The sequence below is a fragment of the Carassius carassius genome, chromosome 36 (assembly GCF_963082965.1).
Source record: "Carassius carassius chromosome 36, fCarCar2.1, whole genome shotgun sequence".
Lineage (NCBI taxonomy): Eukaryota > Metazoa > Chordata > Actinopteri > Cypriniformes > Cyprinidae > Carassius > Carassius carassius.
Genome location: NC_081790.1, coordinates 10,206,974 through 10,231,022, shown reverse-complemented (window position 1 = coordinate 10,231,022; position 24,049 = coordinate 10,206,974). Strand labels below are relative to the sequence as shown.

Here is a 24,049-nt window from a genome sequence, read left to right as displayed (position 1 = left end):
GCGTTCTGAAGAGATTTACGGAAACACATTCCCTAATTAGAAACACAGCTATTATTACTTCTATAAATGAGCAACTCCAGTTAAGCTAGCCACCACACCAGACCGCAGGGTTTCCACAGTAACCGTGAACAGACTGCTGAGCACCACGCAGGGTTTTAAAGACTGGTTCTCCACAAGCTCTATTATGGGCTTTGGAAAAGACAATATGTAGACAGAAATCATTTTTATAGGCAAACCCATTTGTGTTGCCAAAGGTCTCTGGAGCGTCTTAAGACCACCACGCCAGCTTGCGGAAATATTTAACAGTTTTTACAAACAGAACGACTTCCGAGCGGATGGCTCCAAGTAAAGCAACTACGCCGAAGAATCCTCTCTGTATACGATCTATAAAAGTAGCCCTTTGTTGTGAGTTATGTGTGCGGACTGTCTGTAGTAGTTATTGAAAGATTCTTGCCATGCCTTTCAGGGTTGAGAGAGTATAAAACATGCATTCAAACACATGGGTATGTGAGGGATAAAAGAGTCTTAAACTTGAGCTTCTAAGCTAACATTTAACCCTATGGGACGTTTGTAAAAATGGATTTATTAAAATACGCTAAGATGTGAATTGCAAAACCAATCCTTCTTTAAAAACAAAATCAAAGAGATGAATCGAAATGGTATTTACCTTTAATGGCATTTGAATGAGGTCTCCCAAAAAGCACCTGGCACATATGCGGGGCCACTTTTATAAATATACAGCTTATTTGGTGCTGGAAAAAGGTTGCATATATGTTCTGATGGGGAAAAAGCTATGCTAAATCCAACTAATTAAATGCAAGCAGCCAGCCATATAATTGTGCATATATAGAATAGAAAAACAAATTGGCTTATCAGTTTTTAAAAGTAAACATTTTACATGTTGATGATGTTAAAGGTCATCTGTCCAATCAAACTAAATTATTTAGCTGCAAATTCATCATTAAAAAATGTGATCATTACTTGATCAAATTTAGAAAACAAACCAGATGAGAACCGCTGTCCTACTTGTAAACTTCTGCGCTGAATTGATTTTTGTTGAGCCTCTTGGATTGTTTCTTTAAAAAGAACCAGTTCATAAGAATCATTTGATCACAAACTAAACATGCTGCTCTATATGTTTGCAAAGCCAAGGCAATAAAAAGACATGTAACAAAACATGTTTACACCCAAGCCAACAGCAATCCATTCCCCACATACCACAGGGTCACAGCTGGAATGTGCCCCATAAGGATCCCTCAGAGGAGGCCAGTTGCTAACATGTCCATCAGCTCTTTAAACTAGAATAACAAACTGTAAATCACACACTGTAAGACCAAAACATATGAAGGGGACCAGACACTAATTCAGATTAGAGGGTAGTTTGAATGTGCACACAAGATGCGTCTTGTTTCTTGCAAAAGCAGACATATTACAAGACCAGACATATTTGGCATGAGTTACAGCCGAGTACAGTGGAAATCCATTTAGAGCTCTAAATATGACTTCAATGCATTGATATATGCATGTATCTTTAGTGTTCTTCAAAGTAAGAACCATATGGTTTCATGGGAACAGTTGACGCACAAAAAAAGCAGGATTATTTTATGGTGGAGATACACAGCCTGCCAAAAGACGAGTTATTGCTGAAAGTTTATGCGCTGTGGAGAGCATAAGCGATTGTGCAGTTCTCAGTATGCATAGGTTACCTGTAGAAAGCCTGCGTTGATGAAGGGCACACATTCCGCTGAAACACGTGCATGCTTCTGCTCGTCCTCTCTGAGGTGGCGGTGGTATCGAGCACTGGGGTTTCAGGAACCCTACGGGAAAAACAAATGAGAATGGACTTTTACTACATGCATCATAATGATTCATAATGACAAAGTTAATTCATCAATTCATCAACATAACTGTAATGTTGTAATTAATGTAATATTAATGTTAATAAATAACTTTAATCTGCACCAAACCAATGCAACATGAAATAACTAGAGCATAACAAATTCACAATATTATGTAAAAAAAAAAAAAAAAAAAAAAAAAAATTATATATATATACATATATATATTAGTGTGTGTATACTGTATATATGAACAAAACACAAATATTTCTTAAATATTTACATGTATATAATTATATAAAATAATTTTTTTGCAAATAAATAAATAATGTACATTTTACTCTAATGTAAAAGATTCACTTCTGGTTGGCCACTTCAATACCAGACTGGCAGACCTGTCAGAGCAGATGCTTATTTGCCCTTTATATTTGAAATAGATCTTTTAAAGCACCAACGTTATTTGACTCGTCCTGCATCGTGTATTGACCCTCTATCTGCCACAGCTAGCCCTGGCCGACCCCTCACATTTCCAGGTTGGCCCTATTCTCTAACCCACAACCCTAGTGGCAGCCGGACATGCGAGCCGGGGCTAAAAAAAAATGCTGGGGGGGTTTGTAAAGAAAGGAGCAGAGGTGAGATCAGAGGCGGGTGACTCAGTATGAGCAAAAGGCCAGATGATACAGGGTAAGAAGCCATGCTGTGCATCTCAGCGGCTTTAGGCCATTCCTCACACTAGGACCTTTTCTCTGGTACAATGGGTTAACAGATATCATCACCCATGTGGGCGAGAGATCATAGGATGGTATCCGCAAGGGCTTTGCTTTCAATCAATATTGAAGACAATCTTGAACGGACAGGTTCACCCACAACTAAACAGTACTCACTCTCATTTTGTTGACTTACCTTCTTCTATACATATATATATATATATACACACACACAATTTTTTTTATATACATGCACGTGTTTATAATCACATAATAACCACTCTCCTACATGGTTTCTTTATTTGTTTTTAACAGCAAAATTATTATATAGATATTTATGATATTATGGATGAATAAACATCCCGCTGTGCTGTGCTGCTCATATTTATCACGCGAAAAAAAAACAAGGTTGTCCTGCTCACTTCACAGTTGCCGAGTGAAATTTATAATGACAAGACACGCATTTACACAACACTTTATTCAAACGGAAGAGTCGCTCGTTCCATGCGTCATACGTCATTACGTTATTTCCGCTGCATACGTCATTGCATTATTTCTGCGTCAGTCAAGTCAAGTCAAGTCACCTTTATTTATATAGCGCTTTAAACAAAATACATTGCGTCAAAGCAACTGAACAACATTCATTAGGAAAACAGTGTGTCAATAATGCAAAATGATAGTTAAAGGCAGTTCATCATTGAATTCAGTGATGTCATCTCTGTTCAGTTAAATAGTGTCTGTGCATTTATTTGCAATCAAGTCAACGATATCGCTGTAGATGAAGTGATCCCAACTAACAACCCCAACCCCAACGCTGTTGTTTCCGGTTCCGGTTTACCTAATTAATGCAGCCTAAAAATCCTTTAACGGATTTGGATATTAAAAGCATATTAGTATGTTATGTGTAAGCCAGGTTAAAGAGATGGGTCTTTAATCTAGATTTAAACTGCAAGAGTGTGTCTGCCTCCCGAACAATGTTAGGTAGGTTATTCTAGAGTTTAGGCGCCAAATAGGAAAAGGATCTGCCGCCCGCAGTTGATTTTGATATTCTAGGTATTTGTCAAATTGCCTGAGTTTTGAGAACGTAGCGGACGTAGAGGATTATAATGTAAAAGGAGCTCATTCAAATACTGAGGTGCAAAACCATTCAGGGCTTTATAAGTAATAAGCAATATTTTAAAATCTATACGATGTTTGATAGCGAGCCAGTGCAGTGTTGACAGGACCGGGCTAATATGGTCATACTTCCTGGTTCTAGTAAGAACTCTTGCTGCTGCATTTTGGAATAGCTGTAGTTTGTTTACGTCAGTGCACATGCGCTGTCCTTTCAGTTTCATGGTTCAATCCGAACGAGTGTTTACATGCACGCTCAATCGTATTAGAAGAGGAATAAACCACCCCCTTCAATCAGATCGAAATTTCATATGGATCGAGCTCAATCGGATCGATTAAAGTGTTTATATGAACGTTCTTCAATCCGATTGAGCTGTCAATCTGTTTACAAACGGATTATTTGGGTGCATGTAAACGTAGCCACTGACTCAATTCTGCGGTTTCAGAAATGGCTTGGAGTTACTTTAAATTAGGGCTGTAGCTATCGAATATTTTAGTAATCGAGTATTCTACCAAAAATTCCATCGATTAATTGAGTAATCGGATAAAATGTATTTTTACTTAATTAAAGTGCAATATTAATTATGCAAGAGAAAATAAAATGATTTTTAAATGAATAAAATGCAATGCATACATCAACTATTACCCATTGTTTCCCTGTCTGTACTTGTACTGTGAACAATGATAATAAAGTTGACAGATGAATTAAGTGCATTTAAGTGCCATTCAGTTGGGGTTTAAAATAAAGCATTTACTGAGATGCACATTAAACATTAAACACATAAAACATTAATTTAATTTATCTTTTAGTTATTCAAAATTAAGCAAACTTAACTTTTTGGTAAACAAAGGGGATTTACTATTAAACGTGCAGTATGGAATTTTTGGCCACCAGGGGTCACTCAATCAAAATAATAACATGAGACGTACTTTGATGACGTCGGGAAAGAGCGTAGGCTCATGGGAGTTGTTGTTCATTGGAACACGCGCTCTGAGTGAGGAATGTGGGGAGCGACACTTTAACTGGATGCGTGGCGCAAGCGTCTCAGTTGCGTGGCGTGTCAGTTTTTAATTCGGCTCCCATGTTAATAGGTTAGGGCTTGCAGACTGCCTGCGTGAGACGCGTGTCTCAGGCCCGGCTCCAGCCGCGCAGAAAACGTGTGCATGCTAGAAATAGAACCGACGACTATTTTTCACGCGACACGCACGCGTGTTGGAAGCGTTTCCTGGCAAAATATAATAGGAAAATATGTTTATATGTAATTTTGTACACAAATACATATTAATTCATGACATTTTGATGTTTGAAAGTCTATAGGTTGACATAAATTCAGATACAAATGTAATTTAAAAAATAAATAAATAATTATCGATTTTCAAATATTGCACCTGTCAAACATAGTCTATTTTGCCGTCAATACTGTTGAAGGTGTCCTTTATCAGTAGGCTTTATATTTATGTTCAACATGAAGTATAGATATTGTTGTCATGAAGACAAGAGCCTGGTCTGTCGGCGGTCTCCCTCTATGTCACCTACAGCAGCAGCAGCGCGCCACACTTCTGGCACGCAGCAGAGACGCCACGCAGCCAGTGTGTCACCGGCCTTAGTATTTTGACAATCACGTATTTTCGAACGGAGAGATATATGAATTATCTGACCCCTATCAAATCAATATTCCATCTAGATAGTAGTAATATATGTTAAAAAAACACGGTTGCCTTTCGTTAATAATTATAATTGGGCTACGTTTATACTATGATATCAAACAAGATAGTGAACTGCATTTGAAGCTACTTTATCCAGCTAGATATAGAACACATGTAGATTTACATTATACTCTACATGAGAGCTAGTCCGTCTGCGTTTTACACAAGACATCATCGTTTCACAAAATATACGGATAGATATAGTTAGCTGAATGGATGCATACCTGTTTATTAGAATGCAAGCATCTCTCTGTAGTTCCAGCTTGTCACGAAGCTCTCTCTATCTTGGAAATGCAACTCCAATATTTACCCGTGTCTCGGTTCTTCTTCGTCCCAAAACCTTCTCAGGTCATTTATTTCACCCGTATGTTTGCGCTTCACAGAACGTGCAGGCAAAGCATAATCATGATCCATAACTTAGTTATTGATTGAGGTATAAATACGAATATAAACAATATAAATATAAAATATAATAGTCTCGATCAAGGCTAGCTACTACTTTTTCTTCTTCGTCTCGTCTTTGCTTCTGTTCACCTTTGTATTTGGCGGTTCCGCAGGAAGTTAGATAAACTAGAGGGGTCAAAGGTTATATGACGCCATAGACGGGCGACAAAATGGAAATAAAGAAACGTGCCGTGTCTTCTAATTAAACTATAATTTTCTCCGGATTTGAAAGTTCGTGAAAACTGTCGGGATAATGTAAGTACACAACTAAAAAATATATATAACATAGATATAGTGATATCTGCTATTTTTAAAGCAGAAAAATTACATATTGCGCCTTTAAAAATAAAACATGGAAAAATGTTGTGTGATTAAACCTTAAAAAAAAACAGACTTTTATTTTGACGGGTTGACGTACCTTTACAGTTCTGTGTATGTGATGTGACGCTAGTTTTACTCAAATCAAACGGTCAAATACTCATGAAGTGACTGTCAGAGCAGTTCTGGAGATGTTGTTCATGTGTTCACTTCCTTATTTAGTGAGACAGCAGACGCTGAAATTACCGCGAGCGTCACGCGCTTCAGTGTGTGTGATAAAGGAAGAAGCGCTTCTGCTCCATTCATAAACACAGACACGCAGAACATACAGGATTCATATTTAAATAGACTGTTCCGGCTTAATATTTACAGAGATTAGTCCATATCATGATTTGATGTAAGTGCAATGACCTATTTTTGATAAATTCATTCAAAATTTGGCAAATTCCGTGCCATTCCGCATTAAACTGTAAAATCAGTTATTATGACTGGATTCCGCGATTCCCTCCGCGTTTTCTGCATCGCGGAAATGGCTACACACCACAACGTTCTCTTTACGTTTGTCCGCTCCCTCAAATCAAAACGCTGCTGACTCCTTGTAGTATGCAATTTCAGACTTAGCGCTTGTGTCTCCTTCCGCTTTGTGAGTGACGTAAACGCGTTGTGTGACATTAAAAAAATAATTGCGAAACAACAACAACGTGAGATTTAAAATAAATTAAAAGAGGCTTCGAGGCAGAGGAATATGCCACGATCATTTTTTGTAATCGAGTTACTCCAGTTTCTCGAGGAATTGTTTCAGCCCTACTTTAAATACTTTAAAACCTTTAAAAAAAAAAGTGAAAAAACCATAAAAAAAATGTCAACATAATATTTGAAATAATGTTTAAACCAATCATAAAACTAAGAGAGCAAAATAAGGCCACTCCGTGCGAGCAGATAGACTGACATTTGAAGATCTAACTTCTGCTATAGTCTACTTTCACAAGTCAACTGAGGATGCGTGATGACTTACAGAGCCAATAAGAGACAGGATGAGCGAGCTTGCGCTGAATGTGCACCGAATGATCTTAAAAAGCTTGAAGACCTTTAGAATCGAAGTGAACGTGAAGAGCGAAGGGCAGCCGCATCCCCCCACTCTGGTCCCTGCTCAATAAAGCGCCTTTACTTCCACCATGAAAAACATGTCATTCCAGATGAGCTCATCCAATGACATTTAAAACAGGCACAGGGATATTGAATTAGTTTCCCATGATAAGCTGGCTGGGATGCTGATGCTCTGGTCTAAAAGGGGGGGAAGGGACAGGAAACGGACGGACGGACTGCCTGTTAGGTGCCTGCTGTTTGATTAAAATGACAAAAACGTGGAAATGTCAGAGAGAGACGATGAACCTTAAAAAATGATACCAAGGCAAGGTAATACATACAATGTGAAAAGATCTGTGAAAACAGATGAAGAAAGTCATGAACAGCAACAACCAAACTTTTACTTAGCCCAACAATAACCCCCCCTAAAAAACTACAATTTACAAACAAACAAATACATAAATAACTAAATAAATAGTAGACTTGTGTTCCATATTTCTAAAGGATTGTGCATACCCAGATAACTATCAAGTGCAATTATTACTGAACTTTAATGGCTAAACAAAGGGCACCAATGTGAGTGTGCACACCGACGCGCAAAATGACAGACATAAGTGTAATTAAAAAAAATGCCTCGGTCTCATTTATTTTTGCTTTGATCCGCCGTGTTAAAAACTGGCCTAGCACAAAACGGTCTTGCCGAGAACACATTGATGCCTAACGACGAAGAGGAAGTAAGTAAACGAAGAAGATGCATCGAGGCAAGATAAACTTCCCAGATAACTTCCCCCTTCAGCAGATAACTTCCCCCTTCAATGAGCTGTTAACTTGAAAATCATTGCAACTGGTTCATCGAGTCAGTGAGTTGAACTTAAGATCTGAATCTGTTCAATATCATGAACGGATCATTATTGAGCTAGCTGTTTTCAATGAACAGATTGATCTGGTTCACAATCAGAACTAAACAAGTTGTCCATGAGTAAGACTAATCTGGTTCTCGAGTTCAGTTCAGAGTCGATGATCTGATGCGATTTTCATGTTAACAGTTTACTGGAGGGGAAGAGTATCAGCAACTCAAATCTCCTCAAACAAATCATATGAATAGAGTCTGAAAATAGCATTTGAGTCTTAGATCTGACTATTTTTTGGTCATTTTTGTTCAGTGTGGTTTGAAAAAAAAATGGAATAGCTGAAGTATGCATCAATGAACAATCAGCATCATGTGAAAACCACAAGAGATTAAAGGAAACTGTTAAACATATGAGCATAAGTCTGATTATATATCAGGTGATTAGTCATTGCTTATTGGAGAATTTGCACAGATTAAAGTGTAAGCCTATTCATAAATGCAGCAGGAGTGTGGTAGATGCAGTAAAAAGAACAGCACATAAAATATATTATACACTTCTGCTTTCTAGGACACACTTCATCTATCGTGTTAAATCCAGCAAGCGTAAACCAAATTAAGCATGTAATACAAGGCTTGAACATGGAGATAAATAGGCTGTAATCAACGACGGTCATCAAAATGAATTTAGGCCATTGGGGACACGTTTCCCTGTGGCGTATCCCTTGTTCCCTGGCTCGACTGGTCAGCGGGGCCCATTAGCTCTTGCCTAAATCCCAGACGGAGTGAATCACCTTCATTTCAGCACAACAGATTCCATATTGTGTAACCAGTGAAGGGCGGACAATGACACATCCCCGCTCGCTCTGAGCGATGTCACTGAAAATTACCGCTTTAACACATGAGCTAAGACTCCCAGTCAACCTCAGCTTTTCCAAAAACACGGGTAATGCAGAAGGACAGGAACCACCAAAAAAAAAAAAAATGGAAAAGGAGAGGGGGAAAAGGAAGTTCTCAATCACAATCCCCCCAAAAAAGGAAATGGTACAGACATGCTTGAATTTTGCCAAATATGCTGGACCGTTTACAGCTTCATAATGGATTCGATTAAAATCATATTTCCTGTAATATTACAGCACTCACAGTTTAATTTCTGAATTAGAAGCCAGTGACAGACAAGCTATTCTAGCTTTTATTTATGGGTTTTAATCAGAGTTGTGAGTAAACAACCCGTGGTGTGAACGTGTGATTGTATCTTAAACAGTCTTGATGAATATTAGGATCAAGTAATCTTTCTTTTAACAGTTCCTCTGGACTCAAGCTTTATGTCTTGGCGCAAAAACCCCTGATTAGTCAAGTTTAATGTATCTATCTTGATTCAGCATCCTGAATCAGTAGCCAATCTGCACTGAGTAAATATACAGTAGACTGGCTCATTAAGACAAAGAAAATTGTGCTTATAAAAATAGACCCTATAATTTTTCACATTATGAAATATAATCCTTAGGCACGCTGTCATTAAAGTACATAATAATGTACAGTCAAGCTGTCATTATAACAAAATAAATGCCGGCATGTAATATGAAATCCAGCACAATGAGGAGGAGCTGAAGTTGTTTTATTGAGTGAAAAGAAAGAGATGAGCAATACAAGAGACTAGCACAGCTATAAGCAGTCTGGGATGGATACAAAAATATCTGTGTCCCATACTTAAAATTTGTGCTCTGCATTTAACCCATCCAAGTGCACACACACAGCAGTGAGTAGTGAACACGCATTCACCGTGAACACACACCCAGAGATGGGAACTGCTTAAAACAACCTGAATTCCAGTTGTTGTGGTTTCAAGAGTGATTATATTTAAACACTCTCGCTGTGGACACACATGCCAAATGCGGTTGTCTTAACCATGTTTCCTTGTTCTCTCTTGGCCTATGAGTGTGTTCCACTGTGGTGTCCAAAAATGAACTTCAGATGTTTGCTTTCCACTTACAGAAATAATCAGGCAGAGAAGCCTCTCATTAGATTCAATTGACAGTTACGCTACCATCTGACGGACATAACCTCCACGGCGCTTTAATCAAAGCCCATCAAGGATGACAGCCTGACTTTGTTGGGTCTCCTGGTTAAACCCCAAAAGCTACTAACTCCGATGTATCTGGAAATCAATGACGCATGACTCCTCGAAAATAACCCAATTTGATGTCGCAGACCGTAATGAATTTTGACTTTATGTTTAGTCAGCGAAACTTTGTTTCCAAGGGGATTGAAAAAGGGGACAGTGTCCAGAGGTCAAGATAAAAGTGAAAGACATAAAACACAAGGAGGACTTGAAAAGCTTTACATTTTACGTGAAGCTGTAACACATTCAGGCTTTTTCTCCCAGTGAAGGTCCCCACAGGAGGTGTAACCCTACCTCGCTCTGAAATTCCAGCCTTAACAAGGCCACTGCAGAGACGTTCTGGCTTGAACAAATCAAAGAATAAAATTTTTTTTTTTAAAAAAGACGGGATAGGTCACATGGCCTGACACCAGGTCTGCCTGCTGGCCCCACACTGAGCGCAGTGGTTTTAGGTGTCAAGTCAAAGGCCATTCTCAGACCACACTAAGCTGATATCATCAGGTGCTTGCTGTTTTAAACTAAATACCACAGTCACCCCCTGCCACACTAACTGCCCATGAACCCATAACCACCGACCTTCCTGTGCCAGCCTTTTTAGACTGCTTACTAAGCCACATCCCTCTACAGAACAGCTGAGTATCACAATCAAATATATTAAGCAGAACAGACATTTGACACAGGACTGAGTAAACTAGCTATGAGAATTAGTCTAATTAATCAAAATGTATTTCATATTTTACACAACAGCTCATAAAAGGCTAATATTAAAATGCTACTCAATTTTGTCTACACATAAATAAGTTATATAAGGTTTATATTATATAAATTATAATAATAATAATAATAAAATAATAATAATAATAATTATTATTATATTGTATATAATAATAATAATAATAATAATAATAATATTGTTATTGTTATTGTTATTATTATTACTACTACTATTATTATAATATTATACAATATAATAATATTAATAATAATAATAATAATTATTATTATTATTATATTGTATATAATAATAATTATTTTTTTATATAACAATATTTTATTTTCTAATGCTAAAAGTACATGGCACTGGTAATCAAAATCAATCACAATATGATCACAATGTCCAATATATACAACAAAAAATACATAAAAATATATATAATAAAATGATAAAAGATAAAACGGTTAGATCAACAATATGGTACTGCTGTCATATGTACCCCTTAAAAGTACTACAGCAATACACATGACAGATATTATTGAGCACTGAGACACATCTTGCACGATAAAGTGGTGACTCGTCATGAATGGTTTAACTTTTAGTAAACATGGACTGTGATCTGTGCCATTCTGTTTTTAATACATATCTCACCTAAACACTCTTAAATGCATTCAATCAGTCAGGTGAACTCAAAACCTGCTTAACACTACAACTGGTCAGGAAACCCACCAGCTAAGTGATTTTAAAAGTCTCTATTTAACCCTTTCTAGCTTTGTGTCCACAACCTAGCAATGCAGGTCTTCAAAAAAAAGGGCTTAACACTAGAGGATGTCTTCAGTTGGCTGAAATGATGCATTTCTCTAGATGACAAAGTGTGTGTTTGAGTGTGGTTCTGTGTAGGTGTGAAGGGGTTGTGCCACTAACAGTTTTAACCACAGATGTTATTCTCTGTCTCACAATGAATGTTCATTCTGAACATGGCACAGACTCAGCAGACACCCTCAAGACCAAAGACACACATGCCGCGTCTGACTACTGTTTGTCATGGTGCAGTCTCGCTGTTTATTTGGTATCTGTATATTTGCATTGCTATACATGTTTCACAATTTTTTACATTTTTGCAGTGATACATTAATTAGCGAGCCGATCACTGTATTATAACGTGATCATGGTACGACTAATAATAATATTTTAAATAGAAGTCAAATTATGTCATTATAGTAGAGTGGAGGGACAGCATTTGAGAAAGAAAGACAGAAAGAAAAAAAAAGAGACGGAAAGAGAGAGGAGGGGCCAGGAAGGAAGAAGTAGGCAGTGGTAATGAGGTTAAGGGGGAAATGTTAAAGATGGCTTCTGTTTGTCAGGGCCAGGCCTGCTCAGGGCACACGCTTGAAACAAGGGCTTTACTTTCTGCCCAACGCTTGAAAAGTTCCTTGGGCAAACAGCATAATCAAATTTGTGTGATTGGACCCAGTGAACAGAGAGCTTTCTTTGATGAGAGCTGAGACAAGGAAGCGTTTAAAATCCTGCCGCCTGGCTCACATCTGTACCGTTACTGAACACATGATAGAGTCGGATCTGGAGAAAAGAGAGTGAGAGACATGCTTACAAAAATGGATTTATTTTGATATTTACATCAAGTCGAAACTGACCATAAATTGATTCCAAATGAACAACGATGAAAAACAGCTAGTATTAAGAGGAGTGGGCTGAGGTTACAGAAGATGACCTGTGCTCCACAAGTACATCCTGTTCTATGTCTAAATGCGAGCAGCATCATTAGAAAGAATATTAACCCTATCACTATCCATCCGGTATTTTGCTTGGTTAAACAAGTAACATAGGAAACATAAACTTTGACTGGAAATGTGCAACTTATACAACAACTGATAAAAGTTTGGGGTCAGTAAGTGTTGTTGTTTTTTTTTTTTTTAACAAGAAAGACTGAGAGTAAAGATGTTTATTTTGTTACAAAGGACTTCCGTTTCAAATAAATGCTTTTCTTTTGTATCTCACATTTCACAAAATGTCTGTTAAATGTTTTGAAAATTGATGAGAAGAAATGCTTCGATCACCAAATCAGAAGAATGTTTTCTGAAGGATCATGTGACACTAGCGTAAAGGATGCTGAAAATTCAGCTTCAATTCCATTTTACTATTTGATATTATTAAACAATTATTTTAAACCTTGATAATATATCACTACTGCTGTTTTACTTCTGTTCAAATAAATGCAGCCTTGGTGAACATAAGAGACTTGCAGCAAATACATTCAAACTTACCAACCCAAACTTTTGAAGAGTAGTGTACTAGCCAAAATTAAGTGATACTTTTCTGTTATTACAACGAGTCTTTAAAAATGTCTCAAACTGATAAAAACTATGGTATGAAACAGGAAATGTCAGTAGGTTCTCCACAGAGTAATCAAAAAACACTAAACTTGGGCTTGTTGCCTTAAGTCTGCAAATTTTAAATGAAAAAATTAAACACATTGTTCTGATTTCTAGAGCTGGATTCCTACTGAGAATATAGCATATGATTAACACTAACTCATAATCTATGTTTCACCATAAAGTTGCATACTGAAAAAAAAAAAATCTATTTAATATAAATAATTCAATATTAGTTGAGGGCTGCATGCATAAACAGAGTGTGACCAGTATTGTCTGATTCACAAAGGAATTACTCTTATGAGTGGGTTCTTTTAATGAATCATTTTAAACTTCAAACTTCAAGTTATAAGTACTTTTGTATGCCTTTATGTGCTTTTTAGAACTTCAACATTTTGGTGTCTGTTCCCTTGCATTATATGGACTGATAGAGATGTGGTATTTTTCAAAAAAATTTCAAGTCTGATAAGTAGGCCTATACTTTGGTGCACCAACTAGATCTAAAGAAGAAAAAAAAAAACATTCAAAATACTCAATGCTTAAATCTCAGTATATCAACAGGGCACATCTCTCATATGATGGCAAACACACAATTATGCAAAGATAAAGAAATCTGAGCGTTTGCACTGCATGTGCATTGACTAATGAAGAAATCTGAGCGTTTGCACTGCATGTGCATTGACTGCATTGAGTCACTGCACTCACAATGAGAGCGAAACTAACCCGGTAGGTTTGTGGGGCGGCACGAGGCAAGATTACAATCCAGACAAGGACTGCAAACAGTTTGCTGAGCAAACACTCCAGCCTACGAGCATGTGCTTTGAAATGACAGATGAAGAGAGGACCTCATGTGGAGCTTATAAGTGATGATGTTCATGTGAATCACTTCCTGCAGTGGCTAATCAGACAGTGAACTTGAATGTGAACATCTTAACTGTAAAATGGAATAAAACGTGCTTTGGAATCAGTGAGGGCTTTCAAGGTCTATTAGAGTTATATTAAAATAGCATGTTTTTTAGTTTAGATACCAACCAGATGTGCAAGTCTGTGTGAAAAAGCTGACACAAGTCTGCAGTCTTTATTGTTTTTCTCCATCTGCATCTCGCAGGCATCTGAAAACAGGAACATTAGCTGGCAATGTAAATAGAGTTGTGATTGCAAAACCACGCAGGTTGCCACCACTAGAGTGGCTGCCTGTTATTGAATTCAATGCATATCGATGATAAATGAAGCGCATGCTGTTTTAATGTATGTGGTAATGACATCAAATCCATTTTCTTGTAAAATAAAGTGATCATAGCTCCTTGTAACCTGAAGCACAACAAAACAATGACTGAATGGACACACAATAAAAACTGGAGACAGAAAACATGCAGATGCTACGGCTGGGTCAAGGTGTAAATAAAGAGATTTTCAAAAGGCAGTCTAGGAAACAATGGTAATTTTCAGAGAGAAACTATGTAAAAAATAAATAAAAATAAAGATAAAATAATTAGATAAAAGTCAGTTAGATAATTCTGAAAACAACAGGTTTTGTTTATAATATAGCTAACTTTAAAATATTAAAAAAGGTTAATAAGTTCATTATTTATTTTTTAGTATCATAACAGTATACACTATAAAAATATCACTAGGCCTGCAAAAACAATTACACACACACACACACACACATATATATATATATATTCACATATTATATATATATATATATATAAAAATAAGAAAAATATTATGCTATACTACATATACACACTCCATGTACATCAGGTAAAATAAGTATTTAACACATCACATCATTATTCTCAGTAAATATATTTCTAAAGGTGCTGTTGAAATTAAATTTTCACCTGATGTCGGTAACAACCAAAGTAATCCACACATACAAAGAAACTAATACAAATAAGTTCAAAAACTGAGTTCTGTGTAATAAAATGGAACGACCCAGGGGAAAAATATTGAACACATGAAGAAAGGGAGGTGCAGAAAGGCATGGAAAGCCAAGACACCAGCTGAAATCTATCAGTAATTAGAAAGCAATCCTCCCCCTTGTTAGTGGAAATTAATATTAGTTGGTTCAGTCCCAACTGATGGCCTGTAAAGGGTGTCTCATGACCAAATCGTCACACAAGAAACATTTCATGATGGGTAAAATCAAAGAGCTTTTACTCTAGCAGATACATAGAATATGTATAGTTTCTTGGAGGTTAAATGAAATGCAAAGGAAAGAGTGGTTTGAAGGGCGAAAAGAAGGAGGATTGAATTCTGAGAGAGGGAGAGAAGGAAAACTAGGTCAAGTCACATGACTGAGCGATCAACTGTAGGCAGGATTACATTTCTACAGCATGTGCACTTTACAAAACAAATGTTGACTGCAGCTTTATCTGCGTTTTGTGAAGGACTGAGCCTGGGAATGAGGGGAAGGGGGCAGCTCCAGATCAGCGAGGTGCGAGAAATGTGTGTACGGCAAGTTAAACAAACCGGGTCAGAAGCGGCAGCATCCTCTCAGACAGAAGAGAGAGACAGTTGTCTGAGTGGACAGGAAGATGCTGTCAAAACTGAACGGCACAATTCTGCTTTAAACTTTTCCAAATATACATCACCTGCCGTTTTTACTGTGGATTAAATTTTGGGGTTACTTTGGGGTCTATATATAAATACACAAATACATAGGTATAATTTTCCTGGTTAAAGTGTAAAATTTTACAACACTACTAACATCACAGAATTAGAGGGAAACACTTTTTGAGTACATCACCATTTAGATACGATAAATAATGTTTGTATAATATAACGGATATTAAAAATACATTTAAAAAATAGTCTGAATGAACTTTGGCTACTAAAGAGATCAGTCAATTGTCACTCTGATTTATCGACAGGATCTCCGTAGGCGGAGTTTCTAGACAGTAACTGGCTTATGATTGGATTAATCTGAAATATATGTAAATTTAAAATGTAAAGCTTTGGTACTTTTTTAATTTTAAATCACTCTTTGATCACTCTTGCTGTAGAGGAAATAATGGAGAATAAGTTAATATTACTATTTTTGTCTGTGTGTAAGATTCTATTTTAGGTGTTTAGTTAGGTAGATTCGTTTGTGTGCAAGGATTTAATTGTGGTTGCTTCTGTAACTATATAATTTCCAGTGACGGATTTATAAAAGTATCTAATAATAATAAAAAGATACATGTAAAAAATTAACATATTCAGACATTACATTAATGACGTCATTTAACATGACTTAAAAATGCGTAATCATTTTTTTATTACAAATTAATAGAAAATGAATAGAATTACTGACCTAAGATGATCCACAAAATAAATGTAAAATACATGTCGTTCATGCTTTAGCCATAAATCGAGACGAGGTGACAGAATGTGTTCTGAAAAAACTGTAGCTGTGTCTAGTGTAGCTAATGTAGGGTGACATCTTACGAGAAGCAAATGTCATGGGTCTAAGCTGACAACACGCAGAAAAAAATGTGCGAGACTGTCAATCAAACACACACTACAGATTGATCCAATCATACGTTTGGCTACACCCTAGAAACTCCGCCTACAGGGCACCAATCACCCAATCAGAGTCACAAATGCGACTGGTGATTTCTACTAAAACCTCAGTGTACTTAAATGCCAATGTATGAAGTCAAACAAAGTCAGGGTCAATGTTTACTCTCAGATCTGTCAATCACATGACACAATGAAAATCTTTTTTGCAAGATTGGTAAAGCCAAGCCAGCATTCAAGCAAGTATGAAGAGCCCAAGAAAATATACTGTATACAAATAGCCTTGAAGAACACAAAAAGAAGAGACCCCAATATAAGATACTAAACAAGGGTGACAGAATGTCATTTGGGTTTAGGAACAAAGGGGCGTACTCAAATCTGAATGAATACAACACATTTGGCCCCTTCCTTATCCATTGATAATGTATGAAAACTCTGTTTGAGAACAACCCACTTCACCCAAAAGTGTTGTGTTGGCGGGTGGGGAAGTGTGTGTTTGGTTCAGTTCAGGGCAGTGATTGTTGATACACACCATGCCCATCGTGTTCTAGGAACGCTGATAAAAAAAATAAAAAAAATCCTAATTTGTGCTGCGCTGGAGGACGTGGTGGGGTGTGTGCAGCGAGGACTGGGAATTAAATAATGTAGAGAGGCAACACACACACAGACACACACATTTTCGCACACTCGATGATGATGTGCATCAGCCTCTCCCTGCTGTTCCCGATGCAGTCAGGCAGAAAGATCTAGGCCATCTGCACAGCAACACAGAGAAAATAGCTCTGCGCGCAGACAGAGGGGGACACGATTAACCAACTGGCTGCATTTTGCCTCTCTCTCGGAGTGAAAGACAGAGAGCGCTAAAATTGAAATGGGCTTTTAGAAATATAAACACACCTCTTTAGACGTCCGTCATAAGCAGGCACTGGAGAGAGTGACAGTGCAAGGAATCGGAATGGCAGAGGAGAAGTTCCCACCTAATGAGGTATGACAGTCCAGAGTCGGAAAGGTAAAGGAAAATATTTGGCTTTAAAGGAACACTCCACCGTTTTTTGAAATAGGGCTTATTCAAATCATTTCCTACATTTAGATTAGATATTTCCTAGATTAGATTTAGGTAGGCAAATGCATTTTTGCGTCAGTGCATGAATTGTTTTAGTTTGACTGGGTCGGCGTTAGCTTAGCTTAGCACAATGAATGGAATCCTTTGTTGCCAGCTAGCATGGCCTGAGTAAAAGTGATCAAAAAAATAAAAAAGACCCACCTAATTACTTCTTGTGGCCTGCGTATTCACAACGAGTACAAATAGCGATCCAGATTAACACTAGGCGATTTCCTAGGCAGATATTGACTTGGGACTATATTATGGGGAAGCACAGGCGAAGCACTTCGGCGCAGAGATATCACGCAACACATGAAATCCCACGAATTCTGTCAACATACCGGCGTGAATAGTAGCTGCCTGGCTATTTTCCTTACAGTACACGAATGGCGATGAACATGGCTGATTTTGAGAGAGACGAAGAGGGTGACTTCTCAGACAGTCAAGAACCAGAACCATACCTATTTGAACCAGAGTTTACAGAAGACGAGCTGCGTGCTTTGGAAATAGAACGACAGGAGGAGGAGGAGGAGGAGGTTGGGATCGCTCGTGATGAGAGCCAACATGAACTGGTGGTGTGAATGTGGGGGAATATGCCAATCTATGCCGACGGAAATAGAGTGTCTATGCTGTAGAGAGTGGGACATGTTTTTGCCATTGATGACCAGGCTCAACACAGATCAAGATGAGCGTGCCCGAAGTTGTGTCACATCTACAGAGGATTTCACGGGGCTGATCCATTCTGCAGTACTCGATTTTTTTTCCGGTGTGACAAAGTGAACTGGAAAAAACGCCCCACGCCGAATGGACCAAATGGACAGCTGTCCACAGAGTAAGTGATTATTTTAATCATGACGCATGTATAGATCGACCCATATTATAGCTGTATTCACATAGAGTTGATGTTTTCACAGGCAATATAGGAAGAGAAATAAAAGACAACTTACATGTGCACTTTGTTCTTCCTGTGTTTTCAAAGTAGTCCTCTGGTGCAAAATGTTCTTCGCAAACACGATACTGCTTTATTTTGTTGAGAGGCGTTGAACTACAGATCTCCAGAGCTGCTAGCCATTTATTTCTCAGTTCCACATTAGGTGGAATTCTGTGAAACATTACATTCGTGTATGTCCTTTGCTTGTTCTCACAACCTTTTGCTATGCAGGTAATAACCATGTTTGCTGTAACTTCTCAAAATAAATCATCCAAAAGCGAAGTCACTCGGTGCAGGTCACGCCGGTATGTTCTTCTTCTTCTGTTTTTTTTTGACGCGTTGCACGCCGGTATGTTGACGGAATTCGTGGGATTTCATGTGTTGCGTGATATCTCTGCACCGAAGTAGCAGTGCTTCGCCTAAGCAGCAGTGCTTCGCCTGTGCTTCCCCATAATATAGTCCCAAGTCAAAATCTGCCTAGGAAATCGCCTAGTGTTAATCTGGATCGCTATTTGTACTCGTTGTGAATACGCAGGCCACAAGAAGTAATTAGGTGGGTTTTTTTATTTTTTTTGATCACTTTTACTCAGGCCATGCTAGCTGGCAACAAAGGATTCCATTCATTGTGCTAAGCTAAGCTAACGCCGACCCAGTCAAACTAAAACAATGCATGCACTGACACAAAAATGCATTTGCCCACCTATCTAAATGTAGGAAATAATGTGAATAAGCCCTATTTCAAAAAACGGTGGAGTGTTCCTTTAAAGCCCCTTATGTGTGATAGTATTCATAACTAGACCTGCAGAACTGGTTCCAACCTTTTTGTCCACTATAATTCATTTTGATTATTTTTATCCCCTATCAATTTGTGAAATTTATTGGATTTATTGGATCTAATTTATTTGATAAAGATTTAAAAAATAACATTTTTACTCACAATTTCTACCTGATAAATTAAAATCACAAAATATTTTAACTAGAAAAAAATATATAGAATAATTATTAAAATAAGACTTTATTAATTAAAATTAATTTTCTAGGTCTAGATATCAAATTAGGCTTTGACATACAGTATATCCAGATATTCATTGCAATGGGAATCCTGGTTCTTTAAATTAATTTAAAGAAATATATATATATATAAATAAAAAATTAAAGAACTATTATGGCATTAAATAAAAAATATAATAATAATAAAATATATTACTGCAATGTTTCCAATATATTATATTAAAAAAGCTAAGATATTAGATAAAAAACAGCATCTTAATCAATTTAATAAACCTTATTTCATTACCAGCAGTTATTGCAGTCTATCTGGAATACTTTAATTTGAATGTAGTGATCAACCAATCAGAATAATGATGACCTATAACCAGATCGATCATTGTCCCGGGACACTGGTTTACTAGTAGCTATATGCTTGTCTGTCAATTCACTCTGCTACCTTTTTTCCCAAAATGAAATAATCTGCCTCAAATCAATAATTGATGTTTGTTCATTATAAAAAGCTGTTTGCCAGGGAGAATAATCCCAAAATAAACCCTGTTTATGTTGTAATAAAGACCATGTGATTGTGTTAATCCTTTTATCACCCATTCAAGATGGTGATCAAATACAGCAATTCATAAAAATCTTTCTTAAAGACTATAAATCCTCAGCGATAACATGTACTATACAAGGGAATATAATACCATGCACTGTCATTCTATGATAGAAAGATGAAATAATCTGATGTCTGTCAGTCTGGGATGGAAGTCTCTGATGAGATGTCAATACTAAAGTGAAACCCGCTGCTTCATGTGGATCTGAACGCACACTCAATCCACTGAAGTCTTTTAAAACAGAATTTTAATTCCCCGACCCAAGAGAGGTTCAGCTCAGGCAAGGTTACCATCACACATCAAAGCTGCTTTCAACATAAAAAGCTGACAATTAAGGCTTGGGTTTATGTTCGGGATTTGATTTACACTCAGGTTTACATTCATCTTTCAAAAGGAACTCTACTAATTGTGGGAGACAGGGGTTATGTCATGTCGCAAGTACCTCATGTAGGACAGACTACTATTGTTCCAAGAAGTTTAAGACAAATTTTACATCTTGCAACTCGGTGGGAAAACAGTGTTATTTCCTAGAATCATGGCCTTGTGGTTTGTGCATGTGTTATGAGTTATGGTGCTCATATGTGTTCGAATCCACCCTGCAGAATTTCCCAAGAGTGATTTTTTTTGCCATTTTAACCATTTCTCTTGCTACATATACACACACACACACACATACATATATATTGTTTGCAGTTTTTGTTATAGATAAAGAGATAGAGAGACAGACAGACAGAGAGAGAGACAATATGAAGTGCATTAAACATATATTATGTCAAGGTAATTCAAATAAAAAAAAATGTACAGTGTGTGATTTTCAGAAGATGACGCAATCTTAAAACACTTCTTAAACCTGAAATAATGCTGTGTAGCCACCTGTCTGACGAGTGATCTCCGTGTGAATGTCTACAAAATTGGAAGACTTTTCTAAATGTGTGTATATAAATGGCAGGCTATTTTAGGAAGGAAAATGTTATGCATTCCATAAAAAAAAGTAACTGTAGTCTGATTACAGCATCTTAAAATGTAATTTAAATCTAATTACAAGTACTTCATTTTTGGAATCTGGTAACATAATCCAGATATAATCCAGTTATATTTATATATTACATCATTTAATTAATTATTTAAGTCAAAAAAGTTCTAGACATGTGACATGTCCCACAACATTAAAAACCCCAATGAGGTTTGGCTTTTCCAGCGAGGTTTAGTGGCTGTTGTTGTGGTTGATACTGTTACAGACAGCCGTCTCGCTGGAGGTTTATGGGGAGTTGAGTTTCACTGGTGCTCCCTCTCCGTCTCTCACCTCAGTGTCATTTAATTAGCCCGCCTGCACAAAGGGAAACCAGGCACAGGAGCCCAATTTAGACCACAATAAAGTCTGGAATGACTCGACCCGCACTGTAATAGGAGTCCCACCCCCCTTCATTTACATTCCAGAGACTTTCCTGGGACTTTGAAGATGCCGAAAACTGAGCGAAGGGGGGTAAAGGCTAAAATCAAAGGAGGGACCCTTAAATTCCATGAGATTCCTCCAGATGTTTTGAAAAATATTTGCTGAAGCATTCCAGATGTGCCACCTATCAGTTCCCCTTAGCGAACCACGTTTTCACTTTCTTTTGTGGCTTTTTTAACTGCAAAGAAGCTCACAGCAAGCTCTCAACAACAACACTACATAATAGATGAGAAAAAAAGACTGGAACCAAAAAATACGTTATGTTGCTTTGAGTCTCAAAACTGTCTGAGGTGCATTTTTCTGATAGTGTAATGTTCAATACTGCTGCAGTTCCCCGACATGCACCTTGTGCCAGCTCTGCGCACTCCCCACAGGCTACGACCTGGCTGTGACCCATGACCTTGTGTCTTTGCCTCACACAAACGCTCTGTGCTTAGTTGTTCTGCTTTAATCGCAGCTTTTAAAATGAGCCGTCTCATTCAAACAGTGCCAGAACGTCACACGCTCACACCTGAGTAGAACTAACCGAGCCTCCAGCGGTGCTCAGGCTCTGATCTGGTTTTTATAATGTGAAGCGGTCTCGTGTTACTTGTTCCAGTCTGAAACAGAAGAAACCATCCTAAATGTGACACTTGAACTTGCTGGGTGCCGTTTCTGCAGGCGCTGGAATGTAAGCCTTCTGGTATGCAACAAATTGACGTGAAAGTATCTGCCAGTGCCTGCCCATCTGCCTATCTGTCCGGCTGTCTTCCTGTCGGTATTGCCTAACTCCCCGCAGAAGATTTTGCCACAGGCGTTCTCAAACTCCACCGTAAACACGTTTCCCAGCCCAAACCGCTGCCTTACAAACACTGCTTGGAAGTTGAACTTGCATTTTCAATGCAAACAACTAAACAGGGATGACTGCCAAACCACAATTACCTCCCACAACGCAGCGAGGGCTAAAATACTCCAGTATAAAACAGAACATCACACACACATTCTTATGAATTCTATCTCACATCAGTTTTAATAATAGCAACAATTCCACTTTGATAGTAATTATAGAGGATTGCTTGACACAAACAGACTATTTAATTAGATTTTCATCTTGAATTTTTTTTCTCTAAATTTTCACTCAGAATTTAAAAAAAAAAAACTATTACAAAGAAATGGCAAATAACAGACTGAATTAAATCTGAAATTTTGAAGCAGAAAAAAAGACATAACATGTTCCAGAAAACATACTCTGATAATCTTTTTTTTTTGTTTTATTTACAACTCCAAAAACTATATTTTACAGTGTACTTTTACTATTTATACAAAGATCATAACTCAATACCTCATGTTAACATTTTGTTACATTAATAATTACAAAATACAATTACAAAATAATTGCATGGCAAAAGAAAACAAATATTACAAAACAGTTACAAAATAACATGATGATAATATTTTTTAAGTATTTATAATAAATAATGATAATAAGTTCACCTCTTTTTAACAAGCTGCCATAGCAGTGACGCAGTCAAGATATGATTTAAAAAACGTCAAGCAAATTCATAGTCATTCTTCATCCTGAAAAGCAGTTCAACAAGTCCACACAATATGCCAAAAATAGATGAAACCTAACCATGTTGGATAGAACGAACCAAAATAATTCCTCAGTAGCTTAGCTTTGTCCCAGTACTAGAGTCACTTACACACACACTCCTTGAAGTGATAGGAAGTAACTGGCTCACACACCTTCAAGATTAAAAGACCTCTCAGCTGGAGTGAGCAGCAGCTCAACAGCCACTTGACAAATAGCAGTGGTGCTTGCAGCAAATGGGTACTAAGAGGCACGCTCTTCTGCCGCTCGAGCGAGAGGAAGGCAGCGAGGTCAGAAGGCACCAGAACACCTTTCTCGCAGAAACGGCCGGATCTGGAAAGGACACCATCTCTGACACGTCCCATGACTTATGTAAACAGTTAGAAATGCACCCACACTCTCTCCGCCATCATCTTATACCTCATGGAGACGTACTCAGCCGTAGCAGGGAGGGAAGGGAGATCTCTGACGTGCCTCCAAGTACATTTCAAGCCCAGATGAGTGTCTGAAGTTGACGTGAACAAACTGTAAATCACTCTGCAGACCCACCGGTTAACAAAAAAAAAAAAAAAACAGAGGCCTTGTTTGAGCAAAC

General features: G+C 37.5%; 1 protein-coding gene across 5 annotated transcripts in view; it reads right to left on the bottom strand.

Moving 5' to 3' along the window:
- rxraa (retinoid X receptor, alpha a) overlaps window positions 1-24,049 on the bottom strand; it is a 156,085-nt gene that overhangs the window by 74,204 nt on the left and 57,832 nt on the right. For all 5 annotated transcript variants that reach the window (XM_059526197.1, XM_059526194.1, XM_059526196.1 and 2 more), the window contains exon 2: window positions 1,707-1,817. In XM_059526197.1, coding sequence (XP_059382180.1) covers window positions 1,707-1,817 — 111 coding nt within the window. The remainder of the gene's footprint in view (window positions 1-1,706; window positions 1,818-24,049) is intronic.